Source organism: Henckelia pumila, chromosome 4 (assembly GCF_033568475.1).
Source record: "Henckelia pumila isolate YLH828 chromosome 4, ASM3356847v2, whole genome shotgun sequence".
Lineage (NCBI taxonomy): Eukaryota > Viridiplantae > Streptophyta > Magnoliopsida > Lamiales > Gesneriaceae > Henckelia > Henckelia pumila.
The window spans coordinates 11,691,381-11,716,958 of NC_133123.1; the positions used below are offsets into that span (position 1 = coordinate 11,691,381).

Consider the following 25,578-nt stretch of genomic DNA (forward strand, 5'->3'; position numbering starts at 1 on the left):
AAAATCTTGTTATCATAAATGAAAGGGAAAGAGGTTGTACCAACATTTAAATATTTGTAACCATTATTTAAAAAATGGGAAATGGAAACGATGTTGTCGGCATAATTATTTGATTTAGTGCTCGTAAAACATCATATTTAACCAATTAAGCCGAGGAGAGCTTTTTAACCTAAAAATATATAAAATTCATGGGATATAAATCTAATTTGCCTATAAAAATATAAATATAATTTCAATTTAAAACTTGATATGGGATGTCTTGATGTCATCAGGATGAAAACGAGAATGGCATGATAGCTTTGAAACCTATGGATGATGGCACAACTCCTCATCTATGATATCGTTTGGTATCATGAATGTGAGGTACGATATATGAATAAAAACATGATAGATATGGATAAGCAAGACATAGATATGAATAATATGTTGTTTTGTATGTTTTTTTTATTTTGTAGGATTATTGTGTTTGTTTTTTTAAGTAACATTGTCAATTTCACTTATATGGCATTCATCATCCACTAATATCATAGGTTAAGAGGTATTTGTCATCAAACCTACATCTAATGTTATACCGGGCCATGAGATATCATTGAATTAAAAAAAATGAGAAAAACTTGAGATGAGTAAAAATTTGTGTCTCATCTCATTTTTATCTCATGTACCAAACGATACCTACGAGGATTAAGTTAATGTTTGAGATAGTTTTATAAAGTGTTTCTCAATTTTTTCTTCACAAAATTTCACAAAATTTTAAAATTTTATGAAGGAAAAATTGAAAAGTGCTACCTAAAACATTTCGAAAACACTATCTAAATCATTAGACCCGCCAGATTCGCCTAAAATAGATACGTGAGTTCGAATCCATAAAAAAAGCCCCTAAAAAACATTATTATTTGATTAGCCTTTATCTTTTGAGCGTAAGTGAAGGACTCTTGGGTTTTCAAATCTCCAGTGATTTCTTGATGCTGAAATAATAACCAAAAGCATACGGACAACAGCCTAAAGTAGAAACATCCAAAACACGACCCATAATTGGTATCACGTCAAGGTAAATCGTTTGCAATATTTACTGGTGAATATCAGTGCTATATTCATTGAATGCTAATCTCGCATCACATAATAAATGATGTGGAAAACATTGTTCGATTTATAGAACACGTCATAAATATACAATCAATAAAGCAGAAGATACTACACCAATATCAAATGGACTGGGGGTGAATTGCTAAAATAACTAAACTTTGAACCAAAAACAAGATATTAGTTTGTAACTAAAACAAAAAAAAAGGGGGAGAGATAAAGACCAACTGACTTATTGATGCTGCTTGGCGTTGCCATAATGAAGAGCGAAAGATTAGTACTTTGAGGTGATCATACGGCTGGTACTAAAATCAGATCAGAACACCACAAATTTACCTCTATAAACTTACAGCCAAGCGATCATTTGCTTGGGAGATGATTTTAGTCAATATTAATGGTGACAACTTTTTTGGGCCTCGCCCTAGAAGACTGGGTTTGGAAGTTGTGATCAATACTTTGTTCACCCTTGCTTGCAGAATGCTCTTTGAATGGATCAAGAAATCCTCCCCGAGCCGCCATTCGACCATGCTTGTTGCCACTAGTCCCTAGATTGGATCAAAATGTTACAAGATCGAGTGCATTTAGAACTGGTAAGAAGTTCGCCACTATTGCAGCCAAAACACAATTTCAAAGTTAGCAAACACCACCATTTCTCAGAAAAGGGAGAAGAAAGGAAGCATTTTCTGCCCTGCTTGACAAAATTACACTAGTATGGTATATAATCATTATCATAGCTTGAAGAACCTTAATTTCAAGGTAAAATGTTACAACTATCTCAATACTCTGGAAGCCTAGATCCTATCATTATGCAGATATCATTTCGAGGGACTAGAAAAACAATAATATTAAACAAGGTTGTCGAAACCAATTGAAATCGATCAAATTCAGCTGATCATTGTAAATATATTGATGTTGATTGTCTTCATGGGATTACCAATCCCAAAAATACAGAGAGGTAGTTATAGTGCAACTTTCGCCATGGCTTATTTCACTCATAAATTGACTGCAGCAGGATGATGTAAGCTTCCTTTCAACTTTCAAGTTAAGTGCATACAATAATCTGACCGAAGAGAAGCGGAGATAAATGATCTAACCTGTACCACCTGGACCCCCAAGGAAATCAAATCCATCTTTACTACCATGCAAATTCCTGTCAGCATTGTCTTTCCATGCTTGTTCAAAGCCAGAAAGCTCATCTGAGATATTTTAAAATATGATTTCTCGTAAAATAGGAAAAAGGGAAACTCGTGAATTGCCTATAATTTTCCAACAGACTTACCTTGATTTAAGTTGTGCAGGGTCTGCATTGTCCCCACCTTACCATCTGAATCAAGTGTCCTTGTGATTGAATGCCCCTATCAGGATAATATACTCTAATGTCACTAGTAGGAAATACTTCATTTACAGACAGAATGGCAATAACATTTTAAGTGTATACAGTTTTTCATGTTCTCATCAAGAAGCAAGCATTCAATCATATGCACCTTGTTATTGATTCCCCTAGAAATCCTATGTGTGGCAAGACCAGTTGTTCTATCAGCTTGTTTGTTCTCTTCCACTGTTACCTGTTTGACAAATAAGCACAATATCAGAACAAGAAACTTAACGGCCTAGTAGTCCGAGAGGGATCAGACAATTTACTCCATCATTCCCTACTCTACGAGTAGTCATTGCAGTGCTATACGCTCCATTTATGCCACCATAAGTCACCCTCTGGAAGCTGACACTCTGAGTGTGCGGTTGAGTTTCTAATTTGTCACGACCAATCTTATTCGCGACGTGTTTGCAGTTGCTCTTGTCATGGTCTGTCAGATTGGATATTGAATTCTAAGCAAACATGCTCCAAATAAAATGAGAGAAGCAATAGAAATCTCTTTACCAATGACTTGATCCTCTGGATGCTCAACAACAGGGTTCCTATTCGCACAAGCAGCATGAGTATTATCCTGATCACAACCATTTCTTTCTGACACACTTTCATCATCATCCTCGAGCTCCTCAATTACTGGTCCACTTAATCTGCTTCCATGCCGCACACTTCCAGGAGCACGGGTACTAAACACGCTAGGCTCAAACGATGTACTGAATGGCCGAGTAAAGAATGGGTCATCAAAACGATCCCTTCCTCCAAATATGCTGGGAAAGCCCCCAGGAAAACCAAAATCATCAAAGGGCCTACTTGGTCTATTGAAATTGTTACTGAATTCTCGCCCCCTCTGCATTTCGCTTCCAATTCCCTATGTGTGTTAGATTTGAAAAAAGTTATATGCAAATCCACATCACTCAACCATATTTCTTCTCAAAAAAAATATGGACGTTCCGCAAGAATCAATAAATTCAAGTAGTTATATAGTACATCAAACTCATAACAAAGAGAAATGCCGGGCAGAGAAAAATTATTGAATTTCAGTATCAGCCAGGAAAATGTTCCCTCAGCGAGGCATACCAACAATTCAAAACCGCAAAAAATGATAATAATATCATAAATCGAGTAAAGATTCCGTTGGTTGAATAATACGAATCATTTCAGCCAGCAATTATTTCCCAACAATCTCACCACCATCGAAAGGATATCACCAAAATTCTTGGATTGATTCAATTTCTTAAAAGATGAACATGCGCTATTATATCAAAGAGCATGCAAAAATTGAATTAAAGAATCGATGAAAAATAACCGTGAATACAATACCTTCTCGTCCGTTTTTTTTTTGGAAATTTCTTGACGAATCGCGAAGCCTGAGAAAGAAAAGTTTCCGCAGACTGATGAGGAATATAAAAAGGACACGTATAGTGAATGTAAAGATGACACGTGTCGAGAACTTTTTCTCTTGTTATTTATTTAATTAATTATAGTTACGAAACTATATAATCAATTAGTAAAATATAAGATTTATTAACATACAACTACATAAATTGTATTTACAAAAATTGTAAGGAAAAGAAAACGTGGAGATGAAATGGATTAACCTGATAGGTTTACGTGGTGATGAAATGGATTAACATGAGATATTGTACTTGCTTAAATCTTTGTTTTGCCCTTCTATTTAAATCAAGAAAAAAATATATATGACAATTTTGTTGGTTCACATTTTTAACCAAATTCTGTTTTTTTAATGGCTTTATGCATTATAATATAGTAAAGATTATTATTATTATTTAAAAAAAGAAAAAAAAACAAATTTATCATACAATACTTTCCCAAAAACAATAATAACAAATAAACACTAAAAATTCATCATTTTGGTTGGATAAAAAAAGCTCGTATATTAGAAAGGAAGAAGCGTGACAAGATCACATTTATTAAAGAATACAATTACATACACGTCAGTGAGGCCTTCATCTACAACTATAAGAAAACAAGGCTTCCAAGATGAAGTTGGTATGATACAACATGAAGCTCTATACATCCTCAGACCTCGAATCATTTCAACACACCGAAATTTTCTACACGACCCTTCGGACATTGTACAATTGGAATGATGGAATTATGATGTCTTCTGAAACGAGACAATTATAATCGCGTCACCAATCGTTGTCATAATTCTTGGGAATCTAGTTCGGGCTTTGACGGGTATTCAAGACCTTGGAGAGATGGCATTCGTCGCAGGTCTTCTTCCGAGTAAGCAGGGATAAACCAGAAGCTCTTGTCCATCCCAAAGACCTGGAAAATAAAAACAAGTCTTTGGAACCATATTTCATATTATTAAAGATTATGTGGTAATTGTGTATACGGTTTTATTGTTATTCGGCTCCGGGTAAAAAATTTCACCATATTCGTACTGAAAAAATCTCATCGACATCTAAACTGGAAAAGATATTTAAGATTTAGGCATTTCGTTGTGGATATAGAACTACATAATTATATCTCTTAAATCTTCTGTCCGGTTGTTTTCTCGCTCCACCACATTTCTATCATTTATAATTCAACAATAATGAAATGTCATAAAGAGCATGGCATGCATGAACGAGAGGGAGCTAAATAAAAGTGGCAAAGCCAAAAATCATGATCCTTGTGTCTTTATTTCCCTATGTTAAACTAGTGAAATGTAGTATCCAACTAATTCAGAAACTAATGTAAAACAACAGGTGCCCATGCATGCTAAACATTAAACATTACTGAAATGAACAGGGAGGAAAACGGGTACAAGGAAGTACTAGCTGTTATGGAAGATAACAAATGTAGGTATTGAGACATTTAAATCGTGCAAATTGTTGCTTCAGGAAATGACGGTAGAAAATCTTGAAAGAGTGGTGCCAACCTGTTCGAAGTTTCTTTTTCTTCCAAGATCATAGCGCCATTTGGGGCTCGTCTTCTTTTCGTATGCCTTAAATAAGACAAGAAGAATCACTTCAGTAAACATTTTCTCTATAAAAAGAGACTAAAATCAAGCGATAAAAGGAACACTGAACCGGGAAATATAAAAAATTGTGACATGCAACAAGCATCCATAATACCGATAGGTTTGAACTCAACACATAAATTCGATGTATGATGATCAAATTTGGACTTTTTTAGGTCAATCAAGAAAGGCATCATTTATGTCGTAGTTTATTATGAAAACTAAAGAAAAAGCTATACCTCAATGGTCGTGGTATTGGCAGCCACCAATGATATGTGCATAATCAGAAATCCAAAAACACTTAAAGCAAATGCCAAATTTAAGACTGCAAGAGCGGAGCGGGAGAAATTATTGGCAGTATATAGAGAAGTCAAGCAAACAATAGAAAAGGGACATATAATCTTACCAAAGGCGAGAAATGTTGTTGCAAGAGTTCCTGGAGTCCCAGGGACCTCTCCATCGCCGAAGAATGCAATAAAATCTGGCAATAACGATAAAGTTACAAGACTGGTTTCCAGGAACGTATAAAACTGCATCACAAGGAGAAATTATCAGGAACTAACATCATACTCTGATCAGCATGGTTTTAAATACAAAACATGAAAAAATTTCTTTAGGGTTCAGAGTACATTCATTTTACAACAAAATGAATATCATACATCAGGGGGTCTTGCTACTTATTATAAGGCAATAAGGCATATTTTGTTCCCAAAAATTATCACCACGTTGCAACAAATCAACATTTACAAAATAATACATTGTCCAGAGGATATAATTCTACCACAATAAAACATGGTTGTTACTTCACCTAGAGCTTATACAAAAAAGCAACAAGACCAACAAAACCCACATAGGATGGTTTCAACAACATTTTCACATACCAGAAAGAGAAGGAAATACTTGTAGTTCAATGCCCCAACGCAATTCACAACCCATACACAGTGATGGTCCATTTTCAAGACACACCTCCCACCTAAATGAATGTCCAATAACTCGTTACTTTCGGAAAAAAAAATAACATGCCAGTACTCTGAAAATAATGCTATAAGGAACGTACAGACAGAGCAATGATGGCAACGAGGTGGTTTTAACTGGTTGCACTTTCTACAATAACGGACATCCTGGTTGTCTGAGTCGGTTGAAAATTCTGCCATTGTCAACGGGTCATTAACTCCTCTTTCCTCGTCCATTGATGGCCTCCAATTTGAAGGCACACTACCAGGGTCCGTGAAAACAACAGAAAAATAACTCCACAATAGCATCACTAACTGCATGAGCAACACATAAACACCAATTTGCAACCATTCAGTTTGACCGCATTATTTAACCATTCACCTATCCAGCTAAATATAGCATTCTAGAAAACGGACAACCATATTTGAGGCTAAGATAATGTCACAATATGGTCAACAAGGGGAATCGTCAAACTAAATTACACACTCATGTCATACTGATAGCAGTCCATTTATTTGAAGAAGATAAAAACGTCGATGTTTAGTTTGCATGCCTTTCTTCAGTTTCATTTTTAAGAGAAATATGTGTTAAATCATGGATTTGGGCCTAACTCAATCCCAAAAGCCAGCTCAAGGGGGGAGGATTGTCTAAGTTCGTATATGCAACTCCCAAGAATTTTATTCGACCGATGTCACAACTAACACATCCCCTCACGGACAGGAATGAAAATATAGAGCGTGGGGATCTTAACTGGTGATCCAACTATGGGAATAACTGGTGGCCCAAACGTTGAAAGAAAAAGATTATTTTAGGGATAATTATTCTCTATTATTGATCATCCTTTCATAAGATTTACAGTCTACAGAGCATATGTAATGCTACAAATCAGGGATGTCAATCACTGATTTTAGGTAAAGAATATTTCCTAATTAGCTACTTTCCTATTAAGCAAAGATCCAAGCTAATTTACAAATTTAAAAGAATTTTTCGGCCTTCCAACACTCCCTCTCTAGTTGGTTTGAAGATATCTTCCATTGCCAGTTTGCTTACAAAGATATCGAAGTGAAAACATAGGCCACTTGTTCCTCTGTGGAGATATATGTCATGCACACCACTCTATTGTCAATTTTCTCTTTTATAAAATGCTTGCCCATTTCCACATGTTTTGTACTATCGTGGAGAACTGAATTGTGAGGAATTGAAATTGCAGCCTTATGATCATAATATAACTTCATAGGAGATGATCCCGACACCTTTAACTCCTCCAAAAATCTTTTAATCCACATAATTTCACAAATGTCGTGAGCCACTGCTCTAAATTCTGCCTCAGCACTGCTTCTAGCAACTACGTTTTGCTTTGTGCTTCGCCAAGCAACCAAGTTGCCCCTTACAAATGAGGGATACCCCGAAGTGGACCTTCGAACCACCATACTTCCAGCCCAATCCGCATCAATGTAGGCTTCAATTTGTAGATCTCCTCTTGACTTAAACATGAGTCCTTCTACCGGTGTTCCCTTTAAGTATACTGAGAATGCTATGTCAGGACATGTAAGGGATAGGTAGATTAGCCTTCCAACAAGCCTTTGAGCCTTGAACTCATCAAACTCGGCATTGAGGCCAGCCAGAAACTTGAAGATGCATTTATCTTCCACAATTTTCTTATGATGGCATCCATCCTCGGCGGATTTCCACTCATAGGTATTGAAGAGATCAAGATCTTGCCATATACGTTTCAAGGAGTTGAAGTATTTTGTAACATTATCCTCCCCTTATCACATCTCTCCGAGTGTAAGATTTAACTCGAAGATCTGAGATTGATTCCTCAAGACAGAATACATCTGATTAACGTTCTCCCAAAGCTCTTGTGCCGTTGGATAGCACATGTAATTAGAGTTAATGTCTCTTCCATTGAGTTCACAGGCCATGTCATTACCATGGAATTCTCAGCATCCCATGTATAACTCGGATCACTTACTGCAGGTGCCTTCTTTTCTCAAAAAATTGTCACCATTCAAGCGAATTGTAGTGATTTGAACAAAGTCAGGTTCTGCGGTAGGTGCACTCATTTTTTAGAGATCTGAGGTGATGGGATTTTTTATTGGGACGGAAAGTTCCTTGGTAGATTCATTAGAAACATCCGACATGGCGTTACGAGGAATGAGACGTAATTTCTTAGCCTGCCTTCTCTGATGCCACGTCGAAAGAAAAAGATTATTGCAGGGAATAATTATTCTCTGTTATTGATCATCCTTTTATAAGATTTACATTCTACAAAGCATATGTAATGCTACAAATCAGGAACATAAATCACTGCTTTTAGGTAAAAAAAAAAATTCCAATTATAGTTACTTTCCTATAATACAAAGATCCTAGCTAATTTACATATTTATGAGAATTATTCCTAAATTAATTTCAGCCTTCCAACACTAACTATGGCAGTCCAACACATAACGACGGAACATGTGCTCTGATACCAGTCTCGGAACCTGGGCTGATCCTGTCTCTGATACAATGTCAAAGATTGTGGATTTGGATCTAACTCAACTCCAAAAACTAGCTCAAAGTAGGAGGGTTCCCCAAGTCTATATTCAGAACTCTCGGAAATTTTATCCAATCGACGTGGAACAATGACAAACTAACACCACGCAACCAAAAAAAACATTGAACTAAAAAACTGACCTTCCACTAGGCGTGCAAGTAAAACAAATTAACATCAATTATCAATCGAAAGCACTGCCTCTAAGGGAGTGTTTTGGAAAGCTTTTGCTTATTTAAAAGTGACCATTCTAGATATTATTTTGATATTTATGAGAAGCTAAAGTAAGGATTGTTTGTAAATAGAAGTTTAAAGCTAATACAAGTTAAAGTTTGAGTGTTTGGATAATAGTTACTTCCAAGCTTAATTTTTAGTTAAAACGCAATCATACCCTTAAACTATATAAAATTGATCTCTTTTAATTCTTTAAATTTTGATATTCACACCATCAAAAATGTATTTATATAATTATTAATATTATTATTGTATCAAAATTAAATTAATTTTTATTACATGAATGCTTGACGAAATATATAAGATTAATAAAAAACTAAAAAATGACATAATTTGTCTAAATACACAAAACATGTATAAAAAGAATTCTGAAAATGCAAATTATACAAAAATGCAAAATATTATTTAAAGAATAAATGCTAGTAACAAAATATGATTGAAATTTTATAAATTCTATTAGAAACTATTAAAAACACGTATGAGCAAAGAAAATCAGGTCAATTGAATTAAGTGTAATTATGTAATATGATAAATATTTAATGACATAAATGTCAATTTGTAATTTAATCACTAAACTAAAATGAACAAGCAAGAAAAAACATCACATTCTTGATGCTTCTTGCTAGCTTTAGAAAATGAAGCTGAAGTTACATTCACAAACAATCAAATGTACAAACACTTCCTAGACGTGCTCCAAAAGACCAAAACACTCCTTTTAAGTCTTCAATTAAAAAGATTAAACAACTCACTCGAACCATGAAAAAACACATACCCTGCTCCAAACCTTTTAGAGTACACAGAGAATCAAATCAGTTTGAGAATCCATTCAATTTAATTTGAGGAGCTAAACTAATTCTAAAAACTCAAAACTCACAAATGCAAGCCAAAAGCGCAGCTGACTTCCGATGTGAGAAAAGCAAATACAGATGAATACCGAGTTAGAAGCATGATAACGATTAACGGATCCATTACCAGGCAATGAAACAAGAGTAAGACGGCCAAAGCAAGCAGCGAATCGAGGCCACCGGAAGCGAGTTCTGGCCCGTAATTTGTAATCACTACGGCATAATACGAAACTCCAACCACGGCGAGAACCAATAGTATCATGATCGACCCCAGACCCCGAAGAGCCGTACAAAACTTGAACACATTCCACGCCATCACAACACCAGATCTATGCATAATATAATGTAAAATTGATTGCGCATAAAAAAATTTATGCAGAAAAAATAGAGAGAGGAAAACCCGAGCTTCTGAATGATGATTTTGGTTTGTGTAGAAGAGAATTTAGGGTTTACGGATTCCGCGAGGCGAGGGGAGTTCAGCTGTGGAGCTACAATGGCGGAATTGGAGAAGACGAAAGGGTAGGGAGGGGACTGATAAATAATTTTAGTTTGTCTTGGGTAAGACTCATAATTATGTATAGTAAGTTTTCATCATGCGGCGTATTTAAGTTATATTTTAACCAATAAAATTAATGATAATACTAATATTCATGGAAAGTACATAAATCATAAACCATGTCTAAAAATTACAAAAATTTAACTTAAAATAATAAAAAAAAATACTTAGTAAATAAACCACATGGGTCAAATAAGAGTAAATTTGCTTTAAATACCCAAATCCAAACATAACTTTGCAATTAGTTTCTGACAGAAAAAATATATGTTTGAGCTCTCTAATCAATATCAAAATGTTTCTGCACTTTCTGAGCCCCATGTTTTTTTTCGGATGAAAGTCAGTGCAAAATATTAAAAATAAAGTATTAATACATGATATTTGAGCATGAATTGTTTCTGATTCGATACTAATATATGATTTTTTAGTACCCAAAGATGTATGGAAGCATTGATATTAATTATATATTTGTATTTTTTTTAATTGAACGACACTACAAAATATTGAAAATATGGTACTAATATATGATATTGGAGTATCAATTGTTTTAGAATTAATATTAATATATGACTATTGAGTATCCAAACATGTGTTACAAGTATTGATATAAATAAAGTAGCTCAAATTTTGTACCCAAAATTTTATCTTTTGTATCATATCTAAACCAATTAGTAATCAAATATCATATATATTAGTACCATATTTTTAATGTTTTGTACTGATTTTCACCCGTAAAAAAAACACTTGGGTCCAGAAAGTACATGAACATTTTTGTGTGGATTGTGGCGTTCAAACATATTTTTTTATGACAGGAACTGAATGTAAAATTATGTTTAGATTTGAGATTTAAAGCAAACTTACCCATCAAGTAATCTACTAACACGTTTTATTTTAAGGTTGACACTTGCTTGTTTAGGGATCAACAAGTGTCAAAATACCAAGACACTTGTGTATGTCTGGTGGCTCATTTCTTTCAATAAATAGACTTCATTCCAAGGTTTTTTATCAAAAAACTTGAGCACAATTTTGTGGATTAAGAGAGCTTAAGTTGTAGCGAAATGTTGAGTGAAAGCAAGGAGAAATAGGAAGAATAATAAGAGAAAATATCCAAATCTTGTCCAGAATTTTTTAAATTTGGACACAATACTCCTTTTCTTGCCCAGAAACAAGGGTGTTTTGAAGGTGTATCAAAATCATGGTCCAAATCATTCCAAGAAATTCGAGTTCATAAAAAACAATTTTTGAAAAATTTCCATAAAATCAACTTCAAGGTAGCTAGTTTTTGCTTGTTTTTTCTCATTCTTCTTGAACGAATTTCACTTCGAATTCAATACAAAATTTGATCAAAATGTTTTCTACTTTTAAAATATGTCAGTCGATCATCCCAAATATTTTCGAAAGTACTGTTTTATATGGCCAAAAACAAGTTTGGTCACCATTTTTGTTTTTCAAAATCTTTGCAAGATCGACTTGGAATTTTAAAATATTCTAAACAAATGTTGTAGGGCTGAAAAAGAACAGATTCCAGAAAAACTTCTGACTGTGCGTGGCGGCTGGAGCTCGGCCACGTGCCGGCAAGGTGGCATGACGTGAACTACACGCTCCTCTCCGATGGCCATTCTTTTGATTTTCGATCAATTCCCGGCATCATTCAGGCCATGCGGTGAAATTTCATAATTTTTGGACTTGTATTTTAATTTTTATGAATTTAAAGTTTTAATCAAGATTTTTCGATAAAATTTTTGTCCAAAAATGAATTTTAAAAGGTTCTTACACCCACTACCATTCCAAACCAGTGTAAAATCGCTCAAATTATACTTATAGAAATTTACATCGGCTTGGACTCATCGACCGACCCTAAACACTAAGTTATTGAGGTGAAATTTTCATTATCGATTCCTTCAATATTATTATTTGAAATTTAGCCTAAAATCTACGTCGAGATTTCATAAACTATATTAATATATTTCATCATCTCGGGTATTTCTCATTTTTTTGATCATATTGCATGTCCTGCATATTTGATCTCTGGACTGTTATTGGTTCCTGACTGATTACCGATTGTTTATTGGCTAAAGAATGAACGAATGATTGAATGACTGAATGAATGAAAGGCTGAATTAATTGAGCTTGGACAAAGGTCTATGTACCGGATTGCTAGTCCACTGAACAACGTGACTTCGGTCCAGAAATATGAGTTCGCCTTGACTCACAAATGATCGATTATACGGATTCTACTTGAGTAGGTGGAGAAAATACTTGTTTTTGTGTGAGAAGACTTTTTATTGAAAGTTGTATATGATTTGAGGATAAAAGAAGGTTTTCAGTTGGTTGAATATTGTAATGTAGCGTGAATATTATGTGTTAATTCTACGGTTATATTATGTCAATGATATAAAGCAGTTTTCTTGAATGAAATTTGAATGCCATTAATTGATTTGGTAATGCATTTATTTTTGAAAAGAAAATATATTGATCTCGATTTTAGATGAGTGGTAATTCTTATTGGTACATGTGAAATAGAGCTTTAGGACCGATCTATATGAATCTAACAGAAGCAGTCATTAAATACTTCTAAAACATGGTTTTTGCATCAACAACATTTTATCAATTATGGTTGAAGATCGCTGCTACATTATCCTACAACAGCGCTTACACACCGCTCCTACAATTTCCCACAGAAACGGTTAAAACCACTTCAAGTAATAAGCAACGAGAGCGGTTGTTACCGCTTGTAAAGAAACCCTGCAGAAGCGGTTGAACGACTTTCACCACCGGTTGCTTATAACATTTGTATTGTACAACCGATTCGAAAAGTTTCGAAGCGGATGATAACCGCTTCTGAAGGTGGAAAAATCGTTTCTAAAACACTTCTTTTGTAGTGACGTTACGAAGCGGTCAATAACTGCTGCTGAAGGTGGGAAAAAACCGCCATTTAAAGCGTTTTTTTTTTTTTTTGTAGTGAAAGCGCTATATCGAATATTGGTGAGAGACACCTCTTTAGCCTACAATATTCACTTCAGAATCCTGAACAATCACTTCATTTCACTTAACAAGATTCTTCGTACTTATACATGACATCTTATATTGAAATATTGTACCGACATCGTTTGTCTTGTTATAAATACTAGAAAAAAATGCACACGCTTTGCGTGTGTAAAAAATAAGTACATTTTTATATTTATTTTTTAAAAAAACAAAATATGGAGTGAGTGAAAGGTTTTTAGTGGGTAGCTGATTGTAAAGAATAATTATGAAATAAGTAATTTTGGTGTCCAGTTATTATAGTAGGCTAATCTTTTATATAAGGCAGTGTTTGGTAGGGGTGTTAAATTCATGATTATCACATAGTCCACCGTTTGAAACGTTTTTTGTGTACACTTGGGATAACTATGGGCCCGGTACAATTTACTATATGGGCTGAAAGATGATGGAAAATATAACCCACGTGTGAGCAAGTATAAGGAATCCTGATTTGTACAGTACATGAGAAATTAATGTTCAATTACCAATTTATCCGTGTGCCCTACTATAACCAACGACAATTGTTATTTTGAAATCACTCACATGCCTCTTCTTCGTAGTTGGTGCAGGTTTGACACCACCAGTTGCATCATAAGATGGAAAGTGGCGCAACTGCTGGAAGTTTTGTTGGGAAGTCGAAGAAGGCAGATAAAACTATAAGAAGTTGGACCCCCCGTGAGGAGGATGTTCTAATTCAGTCTTTGGAAGAAGTGGTCACTAAGGGGTGGAAAAGTGAGAACGGATTCAAAGCTGACTATTTGAATGTTTTGGAATCTGCAATGAAAGATGCACTTCCAGGATGTGATTTGCTTGGGAATCCCCATATCAACTCAAGAGTGCATGTGTGGAAGAAGACTTATATCACTCTCGTAACTATTCTGAGCCGAAGTGGTACTGGGTGGAATGATACTGACAAGACGATCGAGGCAACCGATGAGACATGAGAAGCACTTATTAAGGTATTTGCATTATCGTTATCTAAACCAAAAACATTTCTTACAGGAAAACACACCTTTCTCGTCGTTAGTCATAAATCAAGATGGAACGATGAAGGAGATTTCAGTCGGACAAAACTTCAACTTCAAATTACCCGATGATGCAGCGGTGTGTATGGGTTTGAAAGAGGAGGCGTAGTGTGAATAGATTTGTGAATAGGTTTGTGTAAGCATACGATGACGAAGGGCAATTTGGGTACAAATGTTTTGTCCCAACTTTAATCCTTCAAATAACAAACCAACCAAACAAATTTATTAAATTTTTTATTATTTAAAATATTATAACTAAAACACACATTTCTCTTAACTTATCTTTACATTAATAATCCCTTCACACTTACTAAACGCAGCCTAATAGTATAGATATAATAATACAGATATAAAACCAGTTTATTCTCTCACCAAGTCTTTAAATACTTAACATCTATTTTTCTTTTATTTATATTAATTTTCAAACACGCGATCTCGAATAATATCAAATTTATGGAAAGAGAAATATTGGATTAGCAAGATTATGATAATAATAGATACTACGATTGTATTAATATATTGGCTAGTATTTATATAAAGTGAGTGATTGTATACGCTTTCGCAACTGTAAGTTGAATGTACTGGATATTGCAAGACGGACCCACATTTATAATTCAAAATCATGGTAAAACAAATGTTAGTTTTCATCATATATATTTTGCTTATTGTAAGAGCACGTTAATTGATCACACCATTGGTGTACCAAATGTTTTTCTTAGCCAATCACTATAATTCTATTGTTTTTTTATGAAACAAAGTACAATTGATCAATTTTTCGGTTGGAAAATATATTTTTTTTTTTTGAGAAAGGTTGGAAAAACTAGTAAGTTGATTAGGTCAAATTATAATAAAGTTTGATTGAAATTCGAGTCAATCCCAAAAAAAATGGATTTATATAACTACTGTAATTTTAATCACTTTACTTATGTTAGACAAAATAAATTGAAGAGGGATGATGGAAAAATTAATGTAAATTAACTAACTAGGACAAAATTCAATTCATTTTAATGGTATTCAATGATGAAGAGATCAATCAAATCCAAATAAATAACTAAGGACATCCACAATGACAGCTCTTTGAGTTTATGTGATAGGTTGTGACAGAGCTCCTCCCAGGTGTAAGAGCACAAGAGCGCCATTTTTTTTTTTAAGATTATTTTATTATTATTTAAATATATATAAATATAACCGTTATTATATATATATATTATATACATACAAACACTTTTCTTTGGTTATATTGTATCCGTTACTTTATTTTTTTTTATTATTTAATATTATATATATAACCGTTTATACACATTACACACATGTATTAATTAATGTTTAATATTTTCACTATCATATAATAAATATTATGAATTATTTGTAATAAATAAATATATAAAATAAATTGTTTGTTGTTTTTTTAAAATAAAAATCTGTATGTAACATTACAAAACTTTGAAATTGAATTAAAATTATATTTAATTTTTTATGAAATAAATTTATAAAAAATTATATTTATTTTCTTTCACTATAAAAAATACACAAGTTAATTAATAAAATTAAACTATTTATATAAATTATGTATATATAAATATATAAAATAAATTGATAGTTGAGATATTTGTTTATGCCCAAGAAACTCAAAAATCAAACCCAAAGACAATTTTCCTTATTTACGCAGTTTTATGCTATAAACGAAAATTTTTTTTCCCGAAAAGGCACACGGTCTTTGCCTGGCCAGTGTCAAGGTCCGTGTCCTTGAATTATGCAAAATTCCAATATAACTAACCCCAGAAACAAATTTTAAGAAGTTCCACCCGTTTTCCGACGAGTCCGGTGTGTTTGTTACCTTCTTCGGTCGAGTTCCGTCGCAGTGCCGCCGGAAACAACCTAGTTCGACTTTACTTCGAGTTTTGAGAGCAAAATTTCAATAATCTTCAGCCTTAAAGTCTGTACAGTAGGCTGCCTCGGGTAAAAAATTTACTTACTTAGAATTAATTGCAGGGTCCTTGCTCCCCTTTCCAACTTGTAATATTTGGCGCTATATCTTGGGGGCCGCCTTGTTTGCTTCCCATAGTCACTAGAGAATTATGGACTTCACGAGAGAGTGGAAATCCAGGTGGGCAGTATCTTCCACCTTCTCACCTCCATCATTTCTTTCAGAAAAGGATCCCAATTCGCCGATTGGTCCCCTAATCTTTACCCCAAACCCTAATTCCCCCACCGTTCAACTCCTTCACTCTCCATCGCTTGCACCTTGCCTTCCACCGTATTACCCTGACCTCTCACTCATCAGAGTCCTCCAGAAATGTGATTCCGTTCCATCCATCGCCACCTCTATTTCCTCTCTTATTGGTCCTCTGCTTCCCGACCACTCTTCCCTCTTTCACGGCTTCAATTCCTTACAATTGCTCCAAATCCCTGGTAAGAATGCACTGATTGTTTTTTTCCCCGCGGGAGAGAATTTTGACCGAGTGGGCTTTACCTTATTTCATGTGAAAGATGGGATTCTAAGTGTCGATTCCAAGATGGATGGTTTGTTCCAGTTAGCGGAAGAGGGCTGCGAGAATCATATGCGAATTACACGATTGATTGTTAACCCAGTTGATTATGGTGGTGGTGGTGATGATGATGATGATGATGAAGACGACGATGATGTTAGGCATAATGATGTAGTTGGGTTTTTAATGGTTTGTACCAATTTTTCTATTTATTGGTATAAAATTGGAATTAGTACTATTCGTAAATGTAGTGAGTTTTCTGTTTGCTTGGATTATCTAGGTTATGCCAATGCAAAGATGTTTAAGGGTAACGCGGTGGTGAGTGTCTCTTGGAGTCCATATTTGAGAGAAGAGTGTTTAGTGTTGTTGGAGAATGGAGAATTATTGTTATTTGATGTTAATTATTTGTGGGGCAAAAGGACTAAATTATTGCATTTGGTTAGTACAAAGAAAAGGATCATTTCTAAAAAGATGCATCTCTCCTTGAATAACAAGGTCAAGTTGGAGAAGACACAAGATGGCGACGAATGGGGATGGTTTGCTTGTGAATTTTGTTGGCATCCTAAGGTATTTATTGCCTCTCATCGTAAAGGGGTGTTCTTGGTTGATTTGAGGTCTGTTGGGGAGTGCAATGTCTGTTGTCTACTAAAGATCGAGACGTTGGCGGTGGTGAAGAATGATGAATTTTTAGCACTTTCAAGGGCAGGTTCTGATGGGTTTTTCTTTACTGTAGCTACAAGATGTCACCTATTTCTTTGTGATGTACGGAAACCATTGGTTCCTGTCTTACGGTGGGCTCATGGTCTTCAGAATCCAAGATATATGACTGTCATTAGATTATCAGAGTTGAGGGCTAATGCAGAAAACAATAACCACAAGTTGGCATCAGAATCAGGTCATTGCATTTTTCTGGGATCATTTTGGGACGATGAGTTTGATACTTTTTGTTATGGTCCTAATATAAATGGAAAGAAATCTGTTTATTCTGAAGTTACCAAGTTTCATGGCTCGTATAATTCTTGGGGATTCCCTTCTGAGCTTTCATTGTCTGGCCGTGATTGCAGTTGTGGTAATTGCCTTGTGAGAGAGGAAGTCTTCAAATCATCTCTCCCCATTTGGACTGATTGGAGGCAGAAGAAACAGTTAGTTTTGGGATTTGGCATTCTTGATGCAAATCTTTTTGTACAGTTGTCCACACCTTATAATTTTGGTGGATTTTTAATAATTAGGCTAATGTCATCAGGGAAGCTAGAAGCACAACAATTCCATGTTTCATGGAAATCTCGTAGATGTTCGGATATGGCTTACAGGAGGATAGATTTGGAGGATAATCTTTTGTATCTTATGAACGGTTCAGAATATGATGGGAAAAATCAAATTCACCACCTGAAATTTGAATTTCTAAACGCCTACTTGAAAGATAATCTTGCCCAATGCATAGCCAGAAGAAGTGAAAAAAGGGAAGAGAGAAGTGAAACTGACCAAGAAAAGTATCAGGTTGAATCGAACTTTAATCCGTGTCATGAATTATGTTCTACACTAAAGGATTTCGGTCTTCCAAAACTGACGTCCTCTATGGCAATTTCTGATATATTGAAAGATATTAATTTTCCGACGAGCATACATGATATTGCTTCAAGAATGATTTGGGAAACTTTATCAACAACTATGTTGCGATTGGCTTTCTCTCCTTACGTACATTTTCTCAAGAATTTCAAGAAACATCAGGAACCCTTGGAGTTCCTGGGCATACCAGATCAACCTCAAGCTCCTCCATTTCTTCATAGAAAACCATCATGCCGCAGCAATAAATGGTCTTGCAAAGTGAAGCCATCTGATGCACCAGTAGGCCCGCTTCTCCCTGTTCAATTTTTGACCGTCTTTCATAAACTTTGCACAGATGAACAAAAGATGGAAGGAGAGCTCCAACTGGAAGAAACAGAAGAGTTCTCAGCTGATTATCTCTTCAAAATTGAGTGTGATAAAGTTATGGAAGCTGTGCAAGATCATATTAGAGATTCTGATACTGAAACTCTTGGTGATGATTTTGTCTCTCTTGCCGATGATAAAGACGAGATGAGCTGCAGGGCTACAAATTCAAAGCTCTCTTATCACAAACCATTAGCATTCTCAGAAAGTCCCTTCATTGTGGGTGATGAAAAACCTAGAGGTGTCAGTAGTATATTTTCAAACCATGTTTTCAGGAGAAACCAAGAACTTGCATATGATATTAGTGTAGAGACAACAGGACAAGAGCTCTTTGATATGGGGTGCCCAGTGGTACTGAAGTTTGAAGACCGTACAATGAACTTTGGGCAGAAGGAGCTGGAGTTATACCAAAATTTGAAGAAGTGGGAGTTAAATTTTCAAAAAAATTTTAAGCCATATCAGGATTATATTTGCAGACTCAGAGAATTGAAATGATGTAATCATTGGGTTAGTGAGCTGTCTGTTGTTGGGCTGTCTGAGGTAAGGATAAAGTATGATATCCCTTAATTGTACTCTTTCCTTTGCTGTAAACTTACCTTCTGATGTATCATGGCTTTGCTAAGGGGCGGACCCAAAAAATTTGGTCCGGGGGGCACAATTACGGACGGAGCTATTTGTTGTTCCGCCCGGGTGGTTGTTTGGGCGACCTAATTTTTTCCCCTATTTTTTTATACATTTAATTTAGTCAACTTTGTCAATATGCCCGTGAACAATTTTAAAAATAAAAAGATAAAAGCTCAACGCATAAAAAAAATAGAGAGCTTAGAAAATTTTAGTTTGGATAGAGATAAAAATCTGGACGACCAGAAAAGTTATAACATTATCATCAATTCATAATAATTCATTATACAATTATTTGATGAGTTATTAAACATATTTTCTTTGGAATATAATACATCAATATTATTTAAAATTAACATGTATCATATTTTATTTTATTAAAAAGTTAATATAAGTATATACTAATAATTTTTTAAAAAATTTGAGGGGGGGCCCATGCCCCCCCTGGACCCTACATGGGTCCGCCCCTGGCTTTGCTTGCACCAAAACTCGACAGAACAGACTGTTCAATTTGTTGAACAATTGGAAACTCTTTGCTGCTGGTTTTCCTATCTTGTTCCCATTTCTAAATCTTCCTCATGGTACTGGACTTACTAGTAGTGTTGCATTTGCTAGCAATAAATTTATGAGCTTAATATTATCTTAAATGAGTTTGAATGGCCTGCGATTTTGCAGTGATCAACTTTGCCAGGGCAACCCGTGACGTACAAAAAATTTCAGATGTTGATCTTAAACTCATTGCTTTTACTTATACGTTAGAGGTACAAATATATGGGATATGAATCTCAGAGACGGTCCTATTCAAACAATTAATGTTAAAAGGCTTACAGAGAAAGACTTTCCTGGATGGGGTTCTGATGTCCCTGATATTGAAGAGTGGGAAGCTTTGGAGCATGAGTTTGACTGTGTGTCAGATATTGATCCTAAATTTTTTGCCATCAAAGATTTGAACCTTGGGCTAAACTCTGCTGATCAGCATAGTATAGAGAATGTTACAAGTAAAGATGATGGGGTGACGAACTTTGAGAGTCAGGAGGTTGGTGACGATGGTGTTAGGAATCCTAGAAGATATTTTCCTCCGAAGAAGATTGAAGTAAAAATTGAGGGGAAAAAGATGGTGGCTGATGGTATTGATGCATCACGGTGACAATTGGTGATATTCTGGCAATTGGCGACCTGCTGTGAGCCGGAGCACTCACAGAAGATATCTCAGGAGGAAAGCCAGACGGGAAATGAACAACATAATGTCTGAATTTGGTGATTCACTGGACTCATCGAGTAATGTGGAAAATGAAAACCTTGGATGATTCTGAATGTCCAGAGCTGCTGATGGACGGAAGTTATGAGCAAGGGACAGCTTGTAATTCTAAAGATGTCAAGGTCCGCAACAAGAACAATGGAGATGAAGGCATCTCTACTGATTCTAATAAGATGAAGCTTGAAGAAGAATTTTTGACATCTTTTCAGGACGGCCGCGAGCTGAACAGTCGTCCTAGTGAGGGTGTTGGGTCCAAGGGTATTAAGCTGACAAATGCTGCACAAAAAGATGTTTCTATCATCAATGAAGAACTGCAGAACTTTGAGACAAGAAGCCAGTTAAGTGAAATTGCTGATACATCACATATGGATGATATAAGCAGTGAACAGAGCTGGACTCTTAGATCATTGTCAGAATCCAGTGTAGCTTGTATAATTAGTGACTGCGCTATGCAAAATTTGCTTTCTACAGATGGGTCTACGACTTCGCACCTTACAGGTACACATGCAATTCTTAGGAGCATCTTTACGAGCAACACTGTTCATGATTTCATGATCCGTGCCGTTTCTTGATTTGTTATGTTTTTAGTGAACCGTTTAATTCACATTGGTCTAGCTTTTATCGCTGTTATTTGTCTCCTTTATTTCAAGTCATCGAGTACGACATTTGGGTAATAATGATGTAACTTTGTAGGCTTGACTTTTTAATGATGTCACTTGTTTAATATATTTTCTGCATGCGGGTTCTGAAATGCCATGCTTATTTTAAGGTGACCACCGACATTGGCAGAATTTTCTGTCCAAAATGTGGCAATGGTGGCACACTACATAAAGTAGCTGCGACAGCTAATAAAAATGGCGTCGTGTTGGCTGGCCGTCGACCTCGCGTATCCTTGCATGGAACAAAGGCAAGTATAGCTCATATGTTGGTAACTGTGATAGCTAATGAAAATGGTGTCGTGTTGGCTGGCCTTCGACGTCGACGTCGCATTTCTTTGCGTGGTACAAAGGCAAGTATAGCTCGTATGTTGTTAACTTTGGGAAGTAACTATGTCTATGGAAGCTTTTGGGTTATTTTTCTACTTTCCTTGGTCACAATCGATATCTTTGATCCAGTTTGTAATTTATTCATCCTGTGATACGCTTTCTTCCTGGTGATAATTTACTTCAAATTAGCTTGGTTTTGACTTGAGAAGTTCTCTTGAGTCTTGCCGAGGACAATCTCCAAAGATTTGCCTCTGTTACTTGTGTACCCTTCGTGTTTGCTTTTGATAGCTATCGTAAAACCAAATGTTTATCGTTCAATGAATGTTTTATCCAAAAAGGATTTACCCTTTTCGCAGTTGTCATTGCCATTACCCCAAGGTGGTCGGGATGCAGTTACAAAGAACCCCATTTTACGTGAGGATCAGCTGCCTCAGAAGTTTCTGCACCTGAAAAAAAAAGAAGAAAAAAAGTAGGTCGATTGCAATTATCCACCACCATTTTAATCAATGTTTTCAATGTTATTTCCTTGTCTTGTTAATTACCCTGTATTAATAAGCTACCGTGATTGGAATTGTTTGCATTGTAGGATGATGACTTCGTGGTGCCAGATGATGTCTTCCGCCATCACACAGATAAGAAAGGTCTTCTCCAACCTCCGGTGACGGTGAGGAAAGCGCTGGCTGCGTTCGGTGGAAAGGCCCTAAATGTTGAATTTTGGAATATAACTTGCTTCAAGATTCGGAATTTGATGTGATCGTGCGATGGATTTTGTGGTGGCCCTATTTAGATAAGGTGAGTGATGTGATGAAACCCGACAATTCTTGTTTTTGCTTCCGAGTTGTGATACAGGAGTCGGGAAGATTCATATATTTGCAAGCACTTTGAGCAATGTTATTTTTGGGGATTTTGGAAATTTCATTTAAAACCGTAAAAATATATTTAAATTTACAAATCTCAAATCTTTTCACCCAAACACTATCTTCATAATATTTTATGAGATTTGAAATACAAAGAACATATAAACTACTAATTTAGATATCTTATACTCGTGATGAATTGTTAATTCAGAATATTCAAATTTGACGATGTATTTACTACGATAATAACTCAACAACTAAGTAATATTACTGTGATATACAAGTTGAAAATCAAACTTAATTGAATTAGTAATTTTTAACCCTCGGGCGGATTGTGAATGGCAGAAGGAACGTGCCGGAATCGAGCTTAGAATTCTTAAAACTCGAAACAAGCAAGGTCTGGGTTTGACAACCCGCGTGGCGACGCCCGGTGGAGGAACGGCATACGAAAAAATATCGGGCCTGCTCTAAATTTGATAGACCCCTTTATATGCGTTACGTGTTAATTGAATAATCATCTAAATATGACATTTTTATTTCAAATGGTTGATTTTTGCATATTTTTATTTAAGATCAATTTAATAATCTAATCTAAAATTTTAAACATATTGATAAGAATATGATTAGATTTGAAATATTACTATATATATATATATATTTATAATAGAGGATCTTTCATTAACTATCTTTCAATTAATTGGTGAAATTTGAGATAAAATTACGATTATATACTAAATTAATTTATAACAAAACAAAAAGTATTAAGCAAATTAGTCATTTTATAAACCATTAGATTTTTTATTTATCAAAATGACATTAACTTTCTAATATTATTTTATATAAAAATTAATGTATTTGTTGCGTTTAATAACTATGTATTTACAAAGACACTATATTTTTTGTATTTTTAATTTTACAATTTATTTTTTCTCTTTTTGTTTTTTCTTAAAATAAACACAGACTTTACTTAGGATCGGGTGAACTAGGGCCTCCTCGACTGAATGAGTCTTCAATACTCAGTTTAGTTCAGTTGTGGTTAGGAACTGGACTCTTGTATTTTCTCATATGTCGATGTCAGTTGACCAATAAGTATGTATGTGCGAAAAGAGGTCAACTGACATATTGAAAATTTGTATTCAAATGGCAAGACTGAAATGTAAAGTGTTCGACTGAAAGATACATGCCACAAAAAATTGTTTTTGAATGTTCGGAAACTCAATTATTTCTACGTCATCCCTTCTTTCCCTTGGAAAGCTTCTACTAGAAAATTGAGTATCACAAACGATTTGTAACACCCTAATTCAGCTAAGACTTACACAACCGCCTACAACTGAAACTCTTAGACTTAACTCAAGAACTCAGTTCCTCGATTGATTCTCTTACAGAGATTTGCAACACCTCAACTGATATATTACAGTGAGTTTAAAACTTGATAGACTAAACACAATATGATCCTACACTTGATCAAATATCACTTGAAGCATGTGCTTGATTACTTTGCTTCAATCACTTCTTGAAGCTCTTTAGTTGACTTTGTGAGTGAATAGGCTTGCTTGATTTTTCAGAGTCACTCCATAGTTTCTCAACTGATCTCGGTCTGCTAGTTATAGCTTCCCATTGCAACGATCTCATTCAAATAATAGTCGTTCAAATACATAGTCATTATATTGTCTTGTAACTTCTGACATCCGTACTAAAGTAAGTGTTACTACTTTAGTAATACGGGAAACCTTAGCCAACGGTTATTGGCTTTGATTGATGGTCTCTGAGAAGTTGATCGATTGATTGTAATATTGACAGTTCACATTCACTTTAGTTTCTTTGATTGGTTCAGTTGAGACAAATCAGTTGGCTTATGGTCAACTGATTCGGTTTTGCTCTGACATCCGTACTAAAGTAAGCTACTGCTAGTATGGGAAACCTTATCCAACAGTTATTGACTTTGACTGATGGTCTCTGAGAAATTGATCGATTATTGTAATATGTCAGTTCACGTTCACTACAGTTTTCTGGATTGATTTAGTTTAGACAAATCAGTTGGTTTATGATCAACCGATTCAGTTTTGCTCTGCTCAACTTAATCCAGTTTAGCTTGACTAGTCCAGTCGTGGTTCCATTCAGTTTAGCTTTGGGACTAGTTAGCTCAGTTCAATTGACTTGTCCAATTGAGTAGCTTCAATTTCAGTCGTGGACAAGTTCAGTTCTCAAAATGATTTTGCTTATAATTCATGATCATAGTTTTATCAATACCAAAACTATGAATGTTTTCAACATAAACATACAACATAGAAAATACTAGTATAAATAAAGATATGACTGAAATATTTTAAAAATAAAAACTATTTTAGGGACTTTTTTTAATCAATAAAGTTATATAATTGGTGTATAATTATAATTTTAAAAAAAACTTCACCAAATCAATTACTCTCCCCATCTCACTCATTTAGACTATATGTTTTTTTTCGTTAGTCCCAATTATATTGTCTATTTTTATATTTAATGTTATCTTTCCTACTTTTTTTCTATCAATTTATTCTATTAAATTAATATCATTAATTACTTGTACAATTATTTTTTTAATTAAAATTTTCATTAAATAAGGGCAAGGTAAAATTGGAATTTTTTTAAAATTTATTTTTCCAAATACTTTCTTAATTTGTGTCAAAACATACACAACCTTAAATGAGTGTAACAGAGAAAGTAAGAGTTAGAGCCTGTTTGGCTGAGCTTATAAGCTCTCCAAAACAGCTTATAAGCTGTTTTGGAGCTTATAAGCTTCAAAAATTTGTTTGGCAAAAAAAATTTAAAACAACTTATAAGCTGTCAAAATAAGCTGTTTGACAGCTT

The 25,578-nt window shown here is 34.8% G+C and overlaps 3 protein-coding genes across 5 annotated transcripts; 1 reads left to right on the forward strand and 2 right to left on the reverse strand.

The window, feature by feature from the left end:
- Positions 1 to 1,094: 1,094 nt before the first annotated feature.
- LOC140865718 (uncharacterized) lies at positions 1,095 to 3,854 on the reverse strand. The gene is made up of 7 exons (XM_073270446.1): positions 3,770 to 3,854; positions 2,960 to 3,317; positions 2,722 to 2,885; positions 2,565 to 2,645; positions 2,360 to 2,435; positions 2,175 to 2,276; positions 1,095 to 1,625 (listed from the first exon to the last, which is right to left on the reverse strand). Exons 2-7 carry the CDS (start codon positions 3,300 to 3,302, stop codon positions 1,462 to 1,464), a joined length of 930 nt encoding a protein of 309 aa, XP_073126547.1. The 5' UTR covers positions 3,303 to 3,317; positions 3,770 to 3,854; the 3' UTR covers positions 1,095 to 1,461.
- A 464-nt stretch (positions 3,855 to 4,318) lies between these two features.
- LOC140865992 (probable protein S-acyltransferase 14) lies at positions 4,319 to 10,546 on the reverse strand. The gene is made up of 7 exons (XM_073270844.1): positions 10,117 to 10,546; positions 6,478 to 6,688; positions 6,302 to 6,393; positions 5,827 to 5,950; positions 5,660 to 5,745; positions 5,340 to 5,405; positions 4,319 to 4,741 (listed from the first exon to the last, which is right to left on the reverse strand). Exons 1-7 carry the CDS (start codon positions 10,324 to 10,326, stop codon positions 4,616 to 4,618), a joined length of 915 nt encoding a protein of 304 aa, XP_073126945.1. The 5' UTR covers positions 10,327 to 10,546; the 3' UTR covers positions 4,319 to 4,615.
- A 5,740-nt stretch (positions 10,547 to 16,286) lies between these two features.
- LOC140860113 (uncharacterized) lies at positions 16,287 to 22,826 on the forward strand. 3 transcript variants are annotated; one of them, XM_073262927.1, is made up of 5 exons: positions 16,287 to 20,211; positions 20,306 to 21,386; positions 21,658 to 21,897; positions 22,231 to 22,343; positions 22,461 to 22,826. In XM_073262927.1, exon 1 carries the CDS (start codon positions 16,670 to 16,672, stop codon positions 19,502 to 19,504), a length of 2,835 nt encoding a protein of 944 aa, XP_073119028.1. In that variant the 5' UTR covers positions 16,287 to 16,669; the 3' UTR covers positions 19,505 to 20,211; positions 20,306 to 21,386; positions 21,658 to 21,897; positions 22,231 to 22,343; positions 22,461 to 22,826. The 3 variants fall into 3 exon arrangements, with proteins under 3 accessions (XP_073119028.1, XP_073119026.1, XP_073119027.1); XM_073262925.1 differs by having other exon boundaries at positions 16,287 to 19,549; XM_073262926.1 differs by lacking the exon at positions 21,658 to 21,897 and having other exon boundaries at positions 16,287 to 19,549.
- The last annotated feature ends 2,752 nt before the right edge of the window (positions 22,827 to 25,578 follow it).